This window comes from Lycorma delicatula, chromosome 1 (genome assembly GCF_047948215.1).
Source record: "Lycorma delicatula isolate Av1 chromosome 1, ASM4794821v1, whole genome shotgun sequence".
NCBI lineage: Eukaryota > Metazoa > Arthropoda > Insecta > Hemiptera > Fulgoridae > Lycorma > Lycorma delicatula.
The window spans coordinates 275,388,206-275,408,694 of NC_134455.1; the positions used below are offsets into that span (position 1 = coordinate 275,388,206).

General features: G+C 29.4%; 1 protein-coding gene across 1 annotated transcript in view; it reads left to right on the forward strand.

The window, feature by feature from the left end:
- The window catches only part of LOC142332106 (NACHT and WD repeat domain-containing protein 2), a 224,458-nt gene that overhangs the window by 60,017 nt on the left and 143,952 nt on the right, over positions 1 to 20,489 (forward strand). Inside the window, exons 7-10 of the mRNA XM_075378333.1 lie at positions 263 to 488; positions 10,837 to 11,035; positions 15,231 to 15,473; positions 17,663 to 17,863. Of these exons, the coding sequence (XP_075234448.1) occupies positions 263 to 488; positions 10,837 to 11,035; positions 15,231 to 15,473; positions 17,663 to 17,863 (869 nt within the window). The remainder of the gene's footprint in view (positions 1 to 262; positions 489 to 10,836; positions 11,036 to 15,230; positions 15,474 to 17,662; positions 17,864 to 20,489) is intronic.

Here is a 20,489-nt window from a genome sequence, read left to right on the forward strand (position 1 = left end):
TCTACAGTCTGTTAGAAAATTCTAAAAAATGGTGGGGTGAGGTCATTATTTTAATAATTTATGTTCATTTATTCACATTATATTTAGACATTTATTTTACTCTTTTGTTTATAAAACATTTTTTAAAAATCTGTCTTTTAATTACGTTTTGTAATTTGTTTCAGTAATAACGGTTTTAAAATATCTCACACTAAAAAATAAATAATTTAGCGGTACTGAATAGTGAGTAAATGCATTTTTATATTTTATTGGTTGACTTTAGTGACAGAGCGAGAAGTGATAAATGGCATTCTGAACGTGAAGAATACAAAAAACCATTGCCTAGCGTATGTGAGGTATATAAACAATATTAACTTACAAAATCTAAAGAAAGCATCGTTATTTTTGGATATTCTGAACCGAAGTTTAGATACGGAAGCTGCTCGTCTTCTGGGTAACTTGCGAGATGAACGACTTACTGCTAAAATAGAAACCAGCAATTATCAAAGGTAGGTTTTCTATAGAAGCAAAACATTATTGTGCTTGAAATAATTGAAAACTATAGTGAAAAAATTATTGAGTTAGAAATATTTAAATATTCTACATTATAAAACAATGCTCCGATATTTTATCCTAGTTGTATTAAACCTAGTAATACTCATCACATTAACTGTTAAATATTTCTTGGTGACTATTTAATGCTTATAATGAAAAATAAAGAATAGTTTTATAGACACGGTTTGAAGCGTGGCTGTTTCACAAAGCTACGAAATATTTACGTATAACAGACGTTGTATGATTGTTTCATATTTGAATTGAAGGTTATCAGTGTGCTACAGCATTGCTACTCGACGTTATGATTCCTGCATTTAGTCAGTATTGAGATGCGGCGGACATTAAAATGAATTCATTACATTTGTAGATCAGTACTCCTGGTATGCAAAAAATTTAAGCAATAAAATGTTTAACCTCTGCCATAACACCACTGTAAAATTGCCACACTGATTTTCTTTCTTTTGTATTACTGGCTTTTTTTATATAAAATGAATGTCTTAAAATTATATTTAGAATTAAAATAGAACAACTGATTAATAAATATTTTATTATAATTTTGGAAGCCGATGAGTGTGGTTTTAATGAAGGTAATGATTTAGATTTCTTGAAAGAGTAAAATGAGCGTGAAATTAATAGAGAACGGTTCTTGATCTTGAAAAGAAAGATATCTGGAGAAAGAGGTAAAGAAGTCGGAGCAGTGGTACTATCTACGGAGATTAATGAATCATAAAGAAATGAAAAACATTCCTTTAATAGGATGAAGAGGATGATATAATTTTCTTGGAGGAAGTACTTTATATTTAACTAATCCAAACCAGTTCGAATCATAACTTTCCGGCTAGTGAATCTTTTCAGGATGTCCATTTGTGTAAAATGCACAGTTATAAAACTGAAAGTAGGATACCAAGTACAAACATCAATAGATTTCACTTTTTATCAGTTACTTTCAACTTGCTAGCATTAGTTCCTCCGCCAAAGAAATCATCTGTAGGATTAAGTGCTTCCTTAAATTTCACTTTTCAGAATCTTTTAACTTTATATACACCGGAAGCATTGATATGACCAAGTTTCTGTCAAACTAAAACCAGCTTCCTTAATCTTTTCACTTCTCTTTTGAGATTTAACATTAAAATTAACTGTACTTTCTTACTTAACATCGTTTATCGTGTGAGGTTTATAACACTTCAGACAATTCTGCCAGAAAATCTGTGGTACTAGTAAACAGTTTTTGTCTTTTTATCATAGCCATCAGATAGGTAATTGGAGAATTTTTCTACTTCTACATGCTCAACCCCCAATTAATACAAACAATTTACCATTCAAGCTATACAAACGAATAATTATAATCTAGATCCAGGCTAGGACTTTGTAAAGAAATTTACGCACATTGACGAAAATATCGTGTTATAAAGAATAATTTTTGAACTACTTAAATATTTTTTATATGAAAAAATTAGATAGAAGAAGTAAATATAACAACCAAAATAAAAGTAAAACGAGAGGGTAACTGATAGAGAACCGTTCCTGATCTTGAAGAAAAAAAGATCTGACGAAGAGATGAAGAAATCGGTGAAGAGGAAATATCTACGGAGACTAATGAAATTTATACTAACTGAAGTTTACGTAAAGAAATGAAAAACAAACATGCGAGAGTCAAGGTGGAGTAGAGTAGATTTGAAGAGAATAAAAGTACTTTTATTTTGTTTGACGATACTGCTGAACGTTGTACAGAAAAAGGATCACATCGAAATCTCAACGTTTAAGTCGAAAGGAATTATTCCTATTAAAAAATTATTCATATTCACCCGATAACACATTTTCAATATGGACCGTGCAATTCACAAATACAATGCTGGGTGGTAACCGGTTGAATAATCTTAAATAGTTAAACTTTTAATCTTAAAATTGTTCAAAGATTTTTACCGATTCAATAATCTATTGTTTTAAACTTGAAACATAAAATTGAATACGTACGCCGTAATAGGAAATATTAGACAGAAATAGCTCACTAGAGCTCATATAGAGTTCTAAGGTTCAAATCCTAGTAATGGCAGTTACTTTTAAACGTATTTGAATACTAGATCGTGGATACCGGTGTTCCTTGGTGGTTGGGTTTTCAATTAACCACACATTTCAGGAACGGTTGACCTGAGACAGTGCAAGACTGCAATTCATTTACAATCATACATATCTTCCTCATTCATCCTCTAAAGGAATACCTTCACGGTGGTTCCAAAAAACAGAAAAAAAGAGAGAGCTCATCTATAAAATCTGAGAGGTCATTCATAAAACTTTCAGCTGTTGCAACTAAAATTTATCAGCTGATAAGTTAAAGAAGTCACGAAAAATTCTAATAACATTTAAACTACTATCTCTAACAGCCTAATAAGTTACAATTTTTTATTTTTTTTTTGAACTAACTACGCATTATTGCTTATGTTAATTATTTTCTTGTACTTTTACATTTTTAGTGTTAATTCTTCTGAGCAATGATTTTTACATAGAAAATTAAAAAATAACATTCTACGAGTCGGACCGTGGAATGTTAGAAGTCTAAAAAAGGTTGGTAGGTTAGACAATTTAAAGAGGGAAATGGGTAGATTAAATGTAGATGTAGTAGGAATTATCGAGGTTTGGTGAAAACAGGAAAACGACTTTTAGTCAGGTGACTTTAGAATAATTAACTCAGTTTCAAATAAAGGGCAGGCAGGAATAGGTTTCATAATGAACAAGAAGATAGGGAAGAGAGTAGAATATTTCAAAATGCATACTGATAGAATCAACGTAATAAGGATAAAATCAAAACCTAAGCCGACAACGATTGTTAATGTCTATATGATTATAAGTACCCATGATGATAATGAGGTAGAATGTGTATACGAAGAAATTAACGGAACAATTAAACATTTAAAAGGGGGATGAAAATTTAATAATAGTTGGAAATTGGAATGCAAGCATTGAAAAAGGCAAGGAAGAAAATATTGTGGGTGAATATGGGCGGTCAAAAGGAATGAAAGAGGGGACCGACTTATTGAGTTTTGCACGAAGTATAATTTAGTAATTGCCAACACCCAGTTTAAAAACCATAATAGAAGAATATACACATGGAAAAAGCCAGGTAATACTGCAAGGTATCAGGTAGATTATATCATGGTTAAAAAAAAAAGTTAGACATCAACTCGTATACTAGATCGTGGATATCGGTGTTCTTTGGTGGTTGGGTTTCAATTAACCACACATCTCAGAAATGGTCGAACTGAGAATGTACAAGACTACACTTCATTTACACTCATACATATCATCCTCATTCATCCTCTGAAGTATTATCTGAACGGTAGTTACCGGAGGCTAAACAGGAAAAACAGAAACAGACATCAACTCGTCGATTGCAAAGCTTACCCTGGAGCAGACACTGATAGCGACCATAATTTAGTGATAATGAAATGTAGATTGGAGTTTACAATCCTGAAGAAAAGGTGTCAGACGAATCGGTGAAATTTAGAGAAGTTTGAGGAACAGAAGGTAAAGAAGATTTTTGAGGAGGATATCGCAAGAGGTCTGAGTAAAAAAGGTAAGGTAGAATATTTAGAAGAAGAATGGAAGAATGTTAAAAAGGAAATTTTTAAATCATCAGATGCAAATTTAGGCGAAAAAAGAGAACTGGAAGAAAACCTTGGATATCAAAGGATATATTGGAGCTGTTGGATGAACGTAGAAAGCATAAGTGATGAAGATGGTAAAAGGAACTATCGAAAATTAAGAAATACCATAAACAGGAAATGAAAATTAGCGAAAGAAGAGTGGACTAAAGAAAAGTGTTCAGAAATGGAAAGATAAATAATGATCATTGGGAAAATGGAGGTAACATACAGGAAGTTAAGGAGAATTTTGTGATACATAAATTAAAATCTAATAATGTATTAAACAAAGATGGTACATCGATTGATAGAAAAGGTCGATAGGTGGGTGGTATATATTGAAGAAATATACGGAGGAAATGAATTAGAAACTGGTGTTATAGAGGAAGAAGAGGAGCTCAGAGAGGACGAAAAAGGAAATACAATACTGAGATCTGAATTAAAAAACAATACAATCTGAGAGAATTAAAAAATTTGAATGGCAGAAAGACTTCTGGGATACCTGCAGAATTACTGCGCAGTGAAAGTGAGGAAGCGATAGATAAATTATACAAATAATGTATATATACATATACATGTAAATGTATACATATATATACAAATATACAGGTGTGTAATATTTACGAAAAAGGGGAAGTTCCGTCAGACTTCAAAAAGAGTGTTATAGTCATGATACCAAAGAAAGCAGGAGCAGATAAATGTGAAGAATACAGAAGAATTAGCTTAACTTGACATGCATCAAAAATCTTAACTAGAATCTGTACAGAAGAATTGAGAGGAGAGTGGAAGAAGTATTAGGAAAAGACCAATTTGGTTTCAGAAAAAGTATAGGGGCAAGGAAAGCAATTTTAGTACTCAGATTAATAGTAGAAGAAGATTAAGGAAAAAAACCAACATATTTGGCATTTATGAACTTAGAAAAGGCGTTTGATAACGTAGACTAGAATAAAATGTTCGCATTTAAACAAAAATTTAGGGTTCAAGTATGAGATAGAAACCAAATCATTAACATTTACAGGAATTAAATTGCAACAGTAATAATCGAAGAACATAAGACAGAAGCCGTGATAAAAAAGGAAACCGACAAGGATGTTCCCTATCACCGTTACTTTTTAATCTTTACGTAGAACTAGCTGTTAATGATGTTAAAGAACAATTTAGACCCGGAGAAATAGTGCAAGGTGAAAAGATAAAGAGGTTACGATTTGCCGGTTATACAGTAAGTCTTGCTGAGTAAAAACGATTTAGAAACACTGAATGGCATGGAAGAAGTCTTACGCAAGAACTACCGCATGAAAATAAACAAGAACATAACGAAAGTAATGAAATGTAGTAGAAATAACGAAGATGGACCACTGAATATAAAAATAGAAAGAGAAGAGATTACGGAGGTAGAATTTGTTGTTTGGAAAGTAGAATTACTAAAGATGGACGAAGCAGGAGCGATATAAAATGCCGAATAGCACAAGTGAAACGAGTTTTCAGTCAAAAATATAATTTGCTTGCATCAAAAATAAATTTAAACGTCAGGAAAAGATTTTTGAAAATATATGTTTAGAGTGTCGCTTTATATGGAAGTGAAACTTGGACGATCGGAGTACCTGAGAAGAAAAGATTAGAAGCTTTTGAAATGTGGTGCTATAGGAGAATGCTAAAAATCAGATGGGTGGATAAAGTGATAAATGAAGAAGTGTTGCGGCAAATCAATGAAGAAAAAATATAAAAAAAAGAAAAAAAAAATTTTTTTTTGAAAAAATATAATTAAAAGAAGAGACAGACTTGTAGGCCATATATTAAGGCATCCTGGAGTAGTCGCTTTGATATTGAAGGGACCTGTAGATTGGAAAAATTGTCCAGGTAGGCAATGTTTGGAATATGTAAAACAAATTATTAGGGATGCAGGATGTATGGGGTACACCGAAATTAAACGACTGGCACCAGATAGGGAATCTTGGAGAGCTGCACCAAACCAGTCAAATGACTGAAGACAAAAAAAATTCCTAACTAGTTTTCTTTGCAAATTTTAATTTTTGTTAATATTTTTAAAGTTATCCAAACCATAAGTTTTATGATTAAGTTTAAAAGGTAAGTTTTTTTAGGTAAAACTTATCACTTAGTAAATTAAATATGACTGTAGATTGTCATTATATTTTTGAAGATAAAATCGGTATTCTACTGAGGAGGAATAAAAAAAATATGTTTAGTGCCTTTTATATATAAAAAGTTCAAAAAAAATAAAATTATAATATTAATCTCAAAAATAATAAAATTATAAACATAAAATCTGTTACAGACAACATAATTTAACACAAATCCCCAAAAAATTATAAAATTATTACAGAAAAAATAAAAATTTATTGGGGATTGCAGTCGGGCTGAGAAATCGGCTATAAAAATCCCATTATGCTCAAAAATATTTTAAAACACTGACTTCAGATTAAAAGAAAATTAATGTATAGGTGCTTCAGGTGGTTCGAAGGTAGAGCAGATTTGTTAAGAGCTGCCTGAAATATTTTAATCGATAACAACTGACGATTAAAGTAAGAAACAGGTGAATTTATAGATATTAAGATATATATATCTTAATACTGTTACTTTGATAAGAAAATAAAATGAACTCAACCGTTATTTCTGACATGTTTAAAAGATTGAATGTTAGAAATACACGGGATAGGATTAAATCTTGTGCTCGTATTATTGACCTTAAATAAAATCAGAAACAAAACAGAAAAATTTGTACTAAAAAGTAAAACAATAATTCTGTTTTTGAGAAGATTACTTTTAAAAATACTTTCTATACATCCATAAGTAACAGCGTACCCCAAACTGTTCTTTTTAGTCATTTATCAATAGACATTTTTTTAAAAAGTAATTTTCTTGAAAAAAAAAATATTTTTTACTTTTTAGTAAGATTTGTTTTGTTACTTTCTCGTACGAAGTAAAGGAGGTATTGTGTTCGCGAAAAATTTCGGTTTTCAGATTTCAACAGAAATAGCCATGACCATCCCTGAATCCATTTTGACTAGTTCCGGCGTGACGTCGGAACTAGTCAAAATACGTACAAACGTACGTATGTACAAGATAATATGTACAAGATACGTACAAACGTACGTACGTTTGTACATATCTTGCATAACTCAAAAACTATTATCCCAAAAGTGTCAAAAAAGCCCAAAATCTAAAAAAATAATTGGAATTTGGGCTTTTTCTTAACTGCAGTAATAAGCCCTCATTGAGAGCTTTTCAACGATATATAAACATAAGTGGTACTTTTTTCATTGTTTCATTGAATTTATAAATCGCTAATAGTACGTGTAAAATATTTCTTATTGTGATTTATGAATATGCAAAGCATGAAGTAATAGATCCATCATTCATGTGTCCTTGATACGTAAAATCAATATTTGTTTTTATATACGTTTTTACACAAGCGTCTCGTTATAAACTACATTTTTGGTTCTTCAGTTATCACAGCAAATAAAGAGCTCGCTGCATTTGCTTGCTCGAGAACATGCCATATACAACTGCCCACGAGAAAAGCAACTAGCTCGTAAATCTACAGTAGTTGTACGTGAAGTTTAAATTTGACTTATTGATGGTTGATGCAAAATATATTTTAACTGGAAACTGGAGTCTTTTAGTTAAACAGAAAGTTGTTAGATATGATTGGAATTCTTGGGATAAATACAGTTTTTCCTTTGCAGCAGCCTGTTAAGATAATCGCTTCGATGATATATTTTTAGACTTAACTTTCAATCGAGTTCCATTACATAATTGTGGTGGCTTCAGATTTCTCATGAGTATAATTGAACACCTATCTTTAATTTTAATGTGTAAGCTGGTAATCCTGATAACGATAAAAAATTCAAAAATTCGGGTAATGAACTGCATCCTCTTTGCTCAAAACTGAATTAATGGATTAGTATGTATTTTAGTCTCCTGGAAATTCTCACAGTATGAAGCTATTTATGACATTTACTTGTTCATTTCTTGGAGCTAGTATCACACGGTCACATAACCACGCATCATAGTGTAAATTTACAAACTCAATGAGCCCATAAACCTTTCCAATTAACTCCGCCATTGAAGAAACTGTACTTTTCATATATATATGAAAAGCAATATAGATACTTGGGATTCGTACTGGCTAGGAGTGCCAGCCGAACTTCACTCTGTTCTGGTGTCTCCGTAGCTCTCAATTGAGATATGTGTAGGTTATGAATATCTAATCTTGCCTACTTGGTTTCATCTTCATTTGCATTCTTTTTTTAGTATTTTTGACGCGTTTTTTCTAACCGTCTTTAAAGCCGAATCTCTGACTCTTTCTTCAACGTTTTAGAATTTTGTTTATTTCCTTTCCTACATGTTTACAAAGATTCGGTGTCTTTCGACACTTCTTTCATTTTACTACTACTTTTTTTTAATTGTATAACAATTTTAAAATGACAATTAAGTTTTTATTTTTACTTGTTTTAATTATTTAGCAAATAAAAAAATTATATGCAGTTTTATTCTAATTATAATCTGGAGAATTACTTTCTATAATTATAAATGATACCAGTTATTTATAACCAAATCAGACAATTAGTGTACATAAATTTACGCTAGTTACATTTAAATTCGCTTCAACAGCCATCTGATCGACTCATACTGAATCGACAGTCAAAATCAATCGGATGAATAGCTATATCGTATCGATTCAATTTCCTTCCTTATGATCTTCCTCTTGCGTTATGTATAGGCACAATCATACATATATATAAAATATATGAAATTAACAATAGAATACTGTATTGTAACCCGACTTACTGTCATTGAGTAAAATTTCACCATTGTATGACGTCGGGAAACGAGTTTAATTAAGGTTGCAAGATTGAACCTTGCAAAGTTGCAACGGTTGAACCGTTGCAAGTTAAAAGAAAAGAATGTAAAAATTTTATTGATTAATATTTCCGTTGCTATTTTTACCTTCTACACTTACTTGTAGAACCGTATTCAGTGACTCTGTAAACCTGTTTGTGACACTTACTGTTATATAACGAATTTCCTTCTTCTATAACTCGAATTAATATTTCTTCGTTTGTTTTCATTCATTTTGTAACCAACTAACATAATTTAAACGTTTCTCTACAGAAGAACACTGCATTTCAAAAACCACTATTTTTCAGTTTTTTTCTGATCTCCTGTTGTCTACGTTTAACTACTATTAAGAGCTATACACCATAAAAATGCAAAAAAAAAATTTTTTTGCAATTCCTTTCTTCTGTACAATTTTAATTTTAGCTTCTTGATTATTTAAATATTATAAGTACCTTTGCTTTTTCCGTTACATATTCTCTTTTCTCAAAACTTAAAAAAACTGCATTCTTTGCTACTAAATATGCATTTTTAAAATCTATAAATGTCGTATATGCAGTTTTGTTTTTTTTTTCAAACTACTTTTTAAAATTTAAGCAGTTACAGAAGGGCTTCATCTAACATTCTCGACATCTTCCTGCATTATTCTTCCCTAATATGATATTCCATTCCCTCATTATTAGTAGATCAATCATTACCTTTTATTTACGTTTCTAAATTACCAATTCCTTGTTTATCTCTTCTGTCTGTATGTTTTCTGCTGAAGAGGTTGATGTAAACTTGCACTGTTGTAGACGGTTAGGTTTGAATCTATCCTGATTAAAATTATTTTTTCATCGTGTTAGGGCCCATAGTAAAATATTACTGAAAACATGTTTGTATAAAATAGAAGAATTGCTACACAAAAATACGTGAAGTGGAGGGTATAATACTACACAACGTAATTATAACATACGTATCAGGTGAATTTCATTCGTTGGCTGAAATCGAATTACTTTTGTGAAGCATCTCAAAATTATGTTGCAAAAACGATTTCATCAGCGTAACTGCCAGGGTAAGGAATGAGGAGAGGGTAACTTTAATACTTTAATAAAGGATTAAGGCGTGGTGGCTATTGAGTTAATTTTATAGTGTGGATGAATTTCTGAAAATCCTAAATTTTCTGATGTAAACGTATATATATATATATATATATATATATATATATATATATATATATAAATGTTCTGTTGTAAATGTGTAGATTATTTACTTTTGTGTATTAAGCGTAAATATTGTGTTGTAACTGAAACGTTGTAATTGACTAATTGCAAGTATAACATTATAATTGTTATTATTGCAATCTCAAGTATTGTTTATACCTAAATGTACTATATGTGTATAAAATAACCATGAAAATGTTCATAAATAAATCATTTAACCAGAAAGTTTTTTGTAAAACATTCCAATGTTAATACTATTGAATCATAATTCATAAAAAATTTAATCAATTTTATATATTATTTTGCATTAAAGGTACACTTACTGTCAGTTATAAAAGAAAAAAAAAAGAAAATCAACCGATCACATCTTCTTTGGTAAATATTGTAGTATTTTTTTTTTAATAGGAAAAGTGCTCTCAAATTCGATAGAATTTTACTTGAAATATTAAGCTTGATTTTATTAGTTCTATTAACTAAGTACATTATTCTATAATTTAATATTTAGGCTCACACTAGTATAAAATTTATTAACTGTAACAAAATTTTTGAAGAATTAATTTTATTTCGTTTTGTTGGTTTGTAATTGAAAAACATTTTTGAATTAGGTATACTGTCGAGTGGATCGGCAGAGAAGGTCTTGACCCAGAGACGCATGAAGAATATCTACAGCACTTCATTATGCATTTCTATAAAAATATCGTTAAGTTGGTCGATCGAGCGATGCGCAAAGAAGATTCTAGTGCCCAGGGGCAGATTGTTACCGAGATTCTACAGCACCTGCACGCCTGTAACAACTCTGTTAAGGTTTCATTATTTGATAAAAACGTATACTAAGTATTTTTTTTTGTGCCTGGAGATATTTATAATTCTTTCTGTTTGTAGCGTTGGGATTATCAATTATAATGTATATTTTAAAACAAATATAACATACCGATAATCGGTTCTAAATATATTTTACTTGTAACATCAACTTTGAAATATGTTAATCAGCTGCGCTGCAGCAATACTGTAACAGTCTATGTCAAGAAACCGTAAAAGAAATTGTATTTAAACGTTTTCAATAGAATTTTGTTTAAAGTGGTTTGTGTTATTGATATTAAATATTACTTCTTCTTAAAACTATATAGTTATTATTTTAATTCGTTTACATTTTATCAGAAAATAATTACACTCTAATAAACAGAATTAGTGTTTAGTTTTGTAGTTGTTGCAACAGCCGGTTAAATGGTCACTGTTTCAATCGTATACTAAACAAGATTATTACATTAAATTTGATAAAAAAAACTCGCTTTTTTCTGAAATGAGTGAAATAATGCGATGCAAAATGTTTTGTTTTTAAAACGAGATTGTTAAAAATGTAATTATTGCCACTAATAAAGTATTTATGTATGTATTATTTTTAGATTAACCTACTGAGTACAGTAATAGGGTAAAATTTAACAGAAAATCGAACGATTATTTTTTTATAATTTAATGGGAAAAAATTGTCTTCTTTAACGTAAAATATAGTTTACAAAATCAAGTCTTAAAATTTTATCCTTAAACTCCGATTTGCCTATAAATTGTATTTCTGTGATTAAAATCACACTAAATGTGATTAAACCGAGACCATTGATGTACATTAATGTATTATAGAATTAGTGTGCTTTAAAGCTTAAAAAGTGCACATCTTATATTTTATATTAGTAGAAATAATAATTCAATATTAAAATTACTGACGCTTAATGGCAGTAAATAAAATTGTTTTTAAGATTGAATTACATTATTTTTTCCACAACTGTAGTATTCTACATCTCTGTAAACTTTAGCCAAATTTTTTCCAGCTGATTAAAATTTCACTAACATAAATAAAAATAGATCGCAATACTTAATAGAATACAATAATTATACGATTTTATATTTACATGTCTGAAAATATGGATTTTCATCACTGCAAGTGTAATTAAAATGAAATAATCTACCTGTTAAAGAAAAAGAAAAAAACACGTAACCTATATAATGTTAAAGATTTAGTTTGAAGAAAATTTACAAAATTTTACCTTGAAAAATAACTTTCTCCATTAAAACCATGAAAAAAAAATTCTGTATAATGTCCTCATTTCATGTCATGTATTCAGTTAGATTTTGTTCAACTACTGAACGGAAAAAAACACAATTTTCTATTCAAACTATAAATAAAGATGATTTGATGGTTTCAATCTTACTTAGTTAATTTAAATGCATTGTATTTCAGATTAATATATCTATTAAACTTGATGTATTGTAACAATATTTCTTTAGTTGAGTAATGTGTAACATTCGAACTCTTTATTGCATTAGGTTTGATTGCGACGGTGTGAAAATTTATTGTTTTTAAAGATCTATTTCAGAATATTATCTTTACTAAATAAAGATTTTATACCGTTAAACAACTTTGTTTTAATAAAAAAAAACAGGTATATTAATGAAATAAAACAAAATTGATTATTTAAAAATTAAACTTTTTAATTTTAAATCTGAAAACTGTTCATATCTAATTTAAAAATAAAAAATTATTAAAATAAAAATGATAAAAAATATATATACCAATGAGTATGATTACAATAATTTTATATATATATATATATATATATATATATATATTTACACAGACACACACACACACACACACTTCCTTTCTTATTCTTTCTTTAACTTTCCCGCTTATCAGTATTCTGTTTTTTTTAAATATAAATTATTTGAGGACTTAGGCTAACTTTAAGTTTTAAACATTGATGTATTACAGTGGCAAGTCTGTCTGTGCAAACATTTGAATTATTGCTATTGTTGTAACAAAAGAAAGACTCAGAGGCAACCAATTCGACCTAATTTAGTAGTCTGGATCAACTGTACTCGTATATTGCATAAAATTGATTTTATGACTGTAAATCACATTTTTTAAGAGTTACGGTTATGAACTATATTACTCTTTCATTGTTTAAAGCAACGTTTTAGTAGTTAATTTATTCAGAACCTCCCCAAAAACAGCAAATTGAATGACAGAAAATCCCACTTAACGGGAAGAAATCTATTTTCTGTTCTTCAGAATAGAACAGCTGTGTACTATCCGCTGAAAAGAGAAGTCAGGCTTGTATTACTGCTAAATTAATGCTTCGTTTTTTAATTATTTTAAAATGCAGTAATGTATTTTTGCTATCGTTTTTGTTAGGTAAACGTTTAATATAAAAACAGCCACTAAACATTTGTTCTACAGTTTATAAAAAATCCATTTTTATAAAAAAACCTGTTGGTTAAATTGATTTTATTTTAATCGAGATTACAAACGTATAACAATCAGAAAAGAGGAGAAATTACGTACTCTGTCCTGAACTCTATTCTCAGAATATTATAAATTTTCTCTAATGTTGTTGAATAAACAGCATTTATTAGAACATTTGCTTTACAAAATTATGATTTATTTTCATATTCGCTTTAAAAAAGGCACTAAACATAATACTTAAAATAACTTTATATATATTTTTAATAGTTTTAAAAAGTATTTCTCCATAAAAACACATATACAATTGATATGACTGAAGGTCGTCTGTTAATTCAGGTCGTTTGCATCAACAAAAAGACTCCTTAGATTTCAAAATAACTAAGTAAAATCGATATCGGTAGATAAAATTCATTACTCGAGTCTAATTAATGAATACATGTTAAAAGAAAATAAAGTATTCCAAGAATAAGTAACACAATAATGAAAAATACCTAAAATAATCGCAGTACATAACAATTTACATTTTACAATTACGTTCAACAATAATAAAATTAACTGACTAGCTATAGTTACAGTGTAATCAAAGTTACTGTTAAATATGCATTACTATTTTTTTTTCATTACTGCTATACATTCTTAAAGATAATGTAGGCTTTTGTTAAACAGTTTCCATTTAGATTTTATATAATTACTTAAAAACAGAGTTAGTGCCTTCTGGAATTATAATCAAATTCTCATATGGAAATACCTGCTTCAAATACATAAAAATGTTTCTTTTATGACTGTTATTTACAATCCCGAACACATTAATTCTATTTGTGTCGGAAATCATCAGTCATTTATGCTTAGATTTCTTTACGGCTTTTCTAATTGTAGAAGTTTGAAAAATTTACTTATTTTTTATTCGAAATTTGTTGTAGTAGTAAGTGTAGATCCTAAGCCGGAAAGACATGGCGCTCTCTTCTATGCTTGAGAGCCCTACAGTCTTTATATTGCTTCTATCGATGAGTATCTAGCCTAATAACTCGCTAAACAATGTGCTAAAGATCAAGAGGTCTCGTTTTATTTCCCGCTGGATTTTATACTGTGATTTACAAATTTGTTTCATTTCTAAGGTTCGACATGAAAAATCTAATGAAAATTAAAAAAAAAACTTCTTTTCGTTATTATTATTTAATACAGCTTGTCTTTAAGTTTGTGTCTCTTTCCCACAAAAATAGTACGTGTATCTACAATTAATTACTCAGTATAGTAATCACAGCTCCACAATCACAGTTGTGGCTCAGTTTACATATTTCGTGTTTTTACGCAGTATCTTTTGCTTATAAATAAAATTTATGGAGTTAAACACAATATTACGACTTATCTAAGATGACAAGAGAACTGTCTAAAATGAAAATGAGATTAAAAATAGATCGAATGACGTATATTAGTTAATTTGTACGAATAAATCGATCAAACTAATTGATTTAAGGAAAATGCTGTTTTTAATATTTTATATTTTATTAGTATTATCTACTGGTGGCCAGTTGGTAATATTAATACTGATTTCTCTTATTTTAATAGTTTGCTCTTTTGGGTATGTCTGTTGTTCCAAATAGAAGAACAGACACACACACACACACACACACACACACACACACACACACATACACACTTGCATATATACAAAACCAATTATTTTTTTGAGTAAGCTACAGGTTGGAATTAAATATATTTGTTAGTGTCATTGAAGCTAAAATTTATCCTACGTGTTTTTAGGTTTTCTATGGAAGAGAAGATGAATTGGTGAGAATAAAAACTTACATGAGTGACAATTCCGATAAGCCTCTAGTCTTATACGGTGAAGGAGGCTGCGGTAAGACTTCTCTTTTGGCACAGTCAGCCGGTCTTAGTTCTGAAGAGTGGTTTGCAGGCGCCAAACCGATATGTATAATTCGTTTCTTGGGAACGACTCCGGATAGCTCCGCTCTTACTCCTACTCTTATTTCTATTTGTCAACAGGTTTGCTTTATTTCATAGAATTTAAGTTTTATTGCCTGTTTACTATTACTTAAAAAAGTATGTTTCGTACAAAATTTTAGTAGGATTTGGAGATACTCAATTTGTAACTTAAAAGAAAAAAACAATTATTTAATAAAAAGAGGCGCAAGTAGAATACAAAAAAATACTATGCAGTAATATTTAGTTGTGTATAATCAGAGATAATTAGACTAGCGATATCAGAATAAGTTATTTTCAAAAGACAAATTTTGGGAATTTCAAATTTTTTTTAACAATAAAAAATCAAACTTTTCACAGAAACAACAGAAAGGATTTCTTTACTTTTCGGAACTTCATTTCATTTCTTGATTCTTCTCTTACGTTTCCAAAAAGAGCAGGAGGAGATCATTGCCAGTTACTCAAATAAACACCTAAAGTAATAGTTATTACACAAACAAATAAAGAAGCATATGGTGGTATTAAATGTAATTTGCAAATGATGTAAGGAGTTAACTTAGCTGATTATTTTTCATTGCTTACAGTTTATTTTTGTTTCATTCATTGTTTTATATAATATTTCCGTGGAAGTTCTGTGTTTGACTGATCATTTCATGCACTTAGAAAAGTTAAAAAAGTTATTAATTTTAATTGTTTGGTTCTTACTCTTTAAATAATTGCACTAATGCTATTTAGGCTACACTACCAAGTAGTAATAAAAAATTCATTTCAATAAACTAATTAAAAGATCAAAACATACACGCGCCCGCGCAGTTTGTATAACGGTACATTGATTCCAATTTTTTATTTTTAAAAAATGCTAATTTTTATATCAGCTAATTTTATTTTCATAAAGTCTTTTACGTAACCTCTAAAGAATTCGTTAGGTTTATTTTCAATTACCCAAGCTTAGTATACTTCTAAAACGCTTTATATAACTTCTTCGCAGCAATATTCTCGATTCTTTCCGTATTTCAGTAATTTTCCATCACAGGCAAAATGATTACACATTAAAAAATTATCTTATGTAAAGTATTCTTTGCATAACGATAACATAATTTTCTCTCCTTTAATAGGAAGAAGAAGAGGATATAAGTTTCTTGGAGGAAGTACTTTAATTTAACTAATCCAAACCAGTTCGAGTCATAACCTTCCGGCTAGTGAATCTTTTCAGGATGTCCAGTTGTATAGAATGCACGATTATAAAACTGAAAGTAGTAGAAATTACAAACATCAATATATTTCACATTTTATCAGTTACTTTCAACTTGATAGCATTAGTTCCTCCGCCAAAGAAATCATCTGTAGGATTAAGTGCTTCTATAAATTTCATCTCTTCAGAATTTTTTAACTTCATGTACGCCGGAAGCATTGATAGGACCATGTTTCTGTCAAACTAAAACCAGCTTCCTTAATCTTTTCACTTCTCTTTTGAGACTTAACATTCGAATTAACCGTACTTTCTTACTTAACATCGTTTGTCGTGTGTGGTTTGTAACACTTCAGACAATTCTGCCAGAAAATCTGTGATACTAGTAAATAGTTTTTGTCTTTTTATCATAGCCGTCAGATAGGTAATATTTTCAACTTCTACGTGCTCAACCACCAATTAATACAAATGATTTACCATTTAAGCTATACAAACAAACAATCATAATCCTAGGATTTTGTAAAGAAATTTCCGCACATTCACTAAAACATCGTGGTTATAAAGAATAATTTTTGAAGTAATTAAATAAATATTTTTTACATAAAAAACGTAGATAGAAGTAAATCTAACAGCCAAAATAAAGTTATAGGAAAGTTGTTTTTTCTTTAAAAACAGTGAAAAAGTGGAAAAAGTGAGTTATTTGTTAGAGCAAAATATGCTGAGGAAACCTTACCAATAAAACTGCTTAGGATAAATCTGAACAAAAACAATTAATTTATATCTACTTCAGCGACGTGAAACAAAGTTAATATGTAAACTAATATAAAATGCTGACTCGGACACCACAGAAAACGTGATGCAATGTGGTATACACCACAATACAATTACGTAATGTACACTTTATTAAAAAATTGGAGGTTCGTATCTTACTTTCAAATGAAACTATTTAAATGAGGTGCAGCAAAAAAATGTGTATAAGTAATTTAATAGGCGTATAAGGAAGTCATGTGTTGTCCACATCAGATTTTTATTATTGTAAGAAATATATTAATTTTCTTTTCAGATTTCCTACAATTACATGTTACCTTTTGAAGATATTCCTGACGATCTGGTACCACTTACAGCTCACTTTAAACATTTGTTAACACATGCTAGTAAAGAACAACCTTTGCTTGTCTTCCTCGATTCGGTGGATCAGCTTACGGGAGCGCAAGACTCAAATAATGTCTCATGGCTACCGACTCGTTTACCCCCTAACTGCAAGGTAGGTTAATGTTCGAATTAATACTATACTAAAGTAGTAAATTATGTACTTATACGTTAATTTATTAGTGTATATTGTATAGTTTAATGCTTATACTCTAGTTTATCATACTAATAAAGTAATTACTACTATGAACTACACTAATGCACGACTAGTTGGAAGATGGTGTCAGAGAATGCAACAACAATTTTCTCTATTTTGATTACACGTCGATGAAATGACATACAAGACCAGAAAAATGTAACAAACTGCTAACAAAAAGGTTTCTCAGATAATCCATGGCAACATAAAACAGGCATATCTTATTTTCTTTATTTTCATAATCCTTCGTACTAGCACAGCTACGGTTCCTGAGGTGATATATAAAGTATTATTATTATGTTCCGATCGCAATAAAAGATTTATTTATATGATAACATTATAAAAAAGGAAATTTTTAAATTTAAAATGCACAAGTGACTTATCTGAAACAAATTTTCGTTACATATCATGAATCTAAGTTTTTATAGTATAGAAAACATTCAATAAAATTTCTAACAGGTAAATTAAACAAAACTATCATGATAATGACAAATTTAGTTTATAGAATGAATTGTTGTAATTTCAGCTAAATTGGAAAAAACAAATTTATTTTTTTCAAAGAACGATTTTTAGAACACCTAAAATGTTTTTAAAAACAATATTTTGAAAATTCTTATGTGGCCGACCACCACCTAACGTTACCGACCATCCAAATAATGTGAAAATTTTGGAAATACGTTAACAAAAATTTACATTATCACAATTGAAGACATATTGTATTTAAAAAAAAAATAAATTACAGGTTTTTAAAATAAGCAACTGTTTAGGTCGTTAACATTGTACGAGTGATGATAATATACTTTACTTATATTGTTAGTTATTTATTAACTAGAATGAATAAAAATAAAATCAATAATATCGTTTTAATTATAATAAGTTTTAAATTCCATTAACTTTATTTTAGAACAAAGAAAATTTCATTTTATTAGGTTCTGAATAATCAAATCACTACTTTTCGTGGATTTGTGGAGACCTAGTTCAATTCAAAATAGTTTTCCCACTTTATTACTAAATAAATCGGTAGTAAGTAGTAGAAAAACATAACTTCTATACATACCAAGTAGAAAGTAAACAATATGTGAACAAGTAAAACATAGTAATCAATGATAAAGTAAACAAATAACTTATGTTGAAAAAGCGTAAGTCTCATGGAGGGATAGCACACACTTGGTAGCTAAGAAATCTACATTACGTGATTTATCGGCGTCTACGATTTTATCTGGTTTAGGTTGGTAGTTTTTGCAGTTTTTATATTGTTTTTTTGTGTTTGAAAATATTAAACCTATTGAATAATGAACAAAAATATATTTATTTTTTGTAAGGCCAAGGCTACACGTTTTTTTAACGAAGAAAATGCGCTAAATAGAATGAGGAAAGTAACCTATTATTTGAATTTTTAATCACGCTAAGTGGATATTCATTTCTGCACAACGTCGAAATAATTTAAAAAAAAATGTATATTACGATTTGTTTTTGTTTTTATAATTCTCTTTCCGTTAGCTATCAACATCCACTTCTACGAAGGATTCTTAAACATTCATCCAGCTTTTAATTTTGTATTTCCGCCCTTAATATTTTCAAATGCAAAATATGATGATATCAAAAAAAAGTAGTATGGTGGTATCACACTGCACTTTCTTTTCTAGATTCTTAATTTCATTTCATTCTTCCTTCAATTACCTTTCCCTAGTTTTTCTGTTTTTCCTTAACTTTTTTTATTTGTGATACATGGTACTTCGATTTTCTCCTGTCTTATTCTTATGCTTCCTTCTTTCTTTATCTCCATAGTTTCTTGGCTCTGTTTCTTTCAAGATAACCTCATTCTTCCTCTGCTCTTTGTACTATGAAATTTTTTTATTCTCATTCAGGTGTTTACTCAATGTTCTCATTTTCCTTTTTTCTTTCTTTAATTGCCTTAGATAGTGTTTCTGTCACTGCTTCCTCATCCAATTCCTTCAATTTTTATAAGTTGCTTTACTTAACTGCCCTTCCTTTTTCTACTTTTTTAAAGCTTTTCTTATTTACATCACAAGTAACATATGTTCACTCTTGATAACTGCACCCACAGGCTTTCTTAACAGCATTCCTATACCTTTCATCAACAGAGATATGGTATATCTTTATCCCAAGAAGGTATATCTTTATCTCATCCTTTCATGGTTTTTGAACCAAATGTTGGTAATAAATAATTTTTCTCTTACAAAAATTTTAATCTGTTCCTCCTATTCTTCACCTCTAAGCCAACCACACTTTCTCCTTCAGTTTCTTTATCCACAATGTATCAGTTTTCCATCAGTACCTTACAGCAGTCCTTTTCTGATTTTAATACGAGTAGATCTTCTATACTCTCATACACTTCTCTTCTATATATTATTCATAATTTGATATTAGGATGTATACTTGTATTATAACTAATCTTCTGGTAACATCCCAATCCTTAATGATATTCATCTAACATTTATATTACATACTTTCTGCATTATTTTGTTACTTCGTTACTTATAATTTATTGGCACTCTGTTTTTTCCTTTCTTTCTTCCAGAGT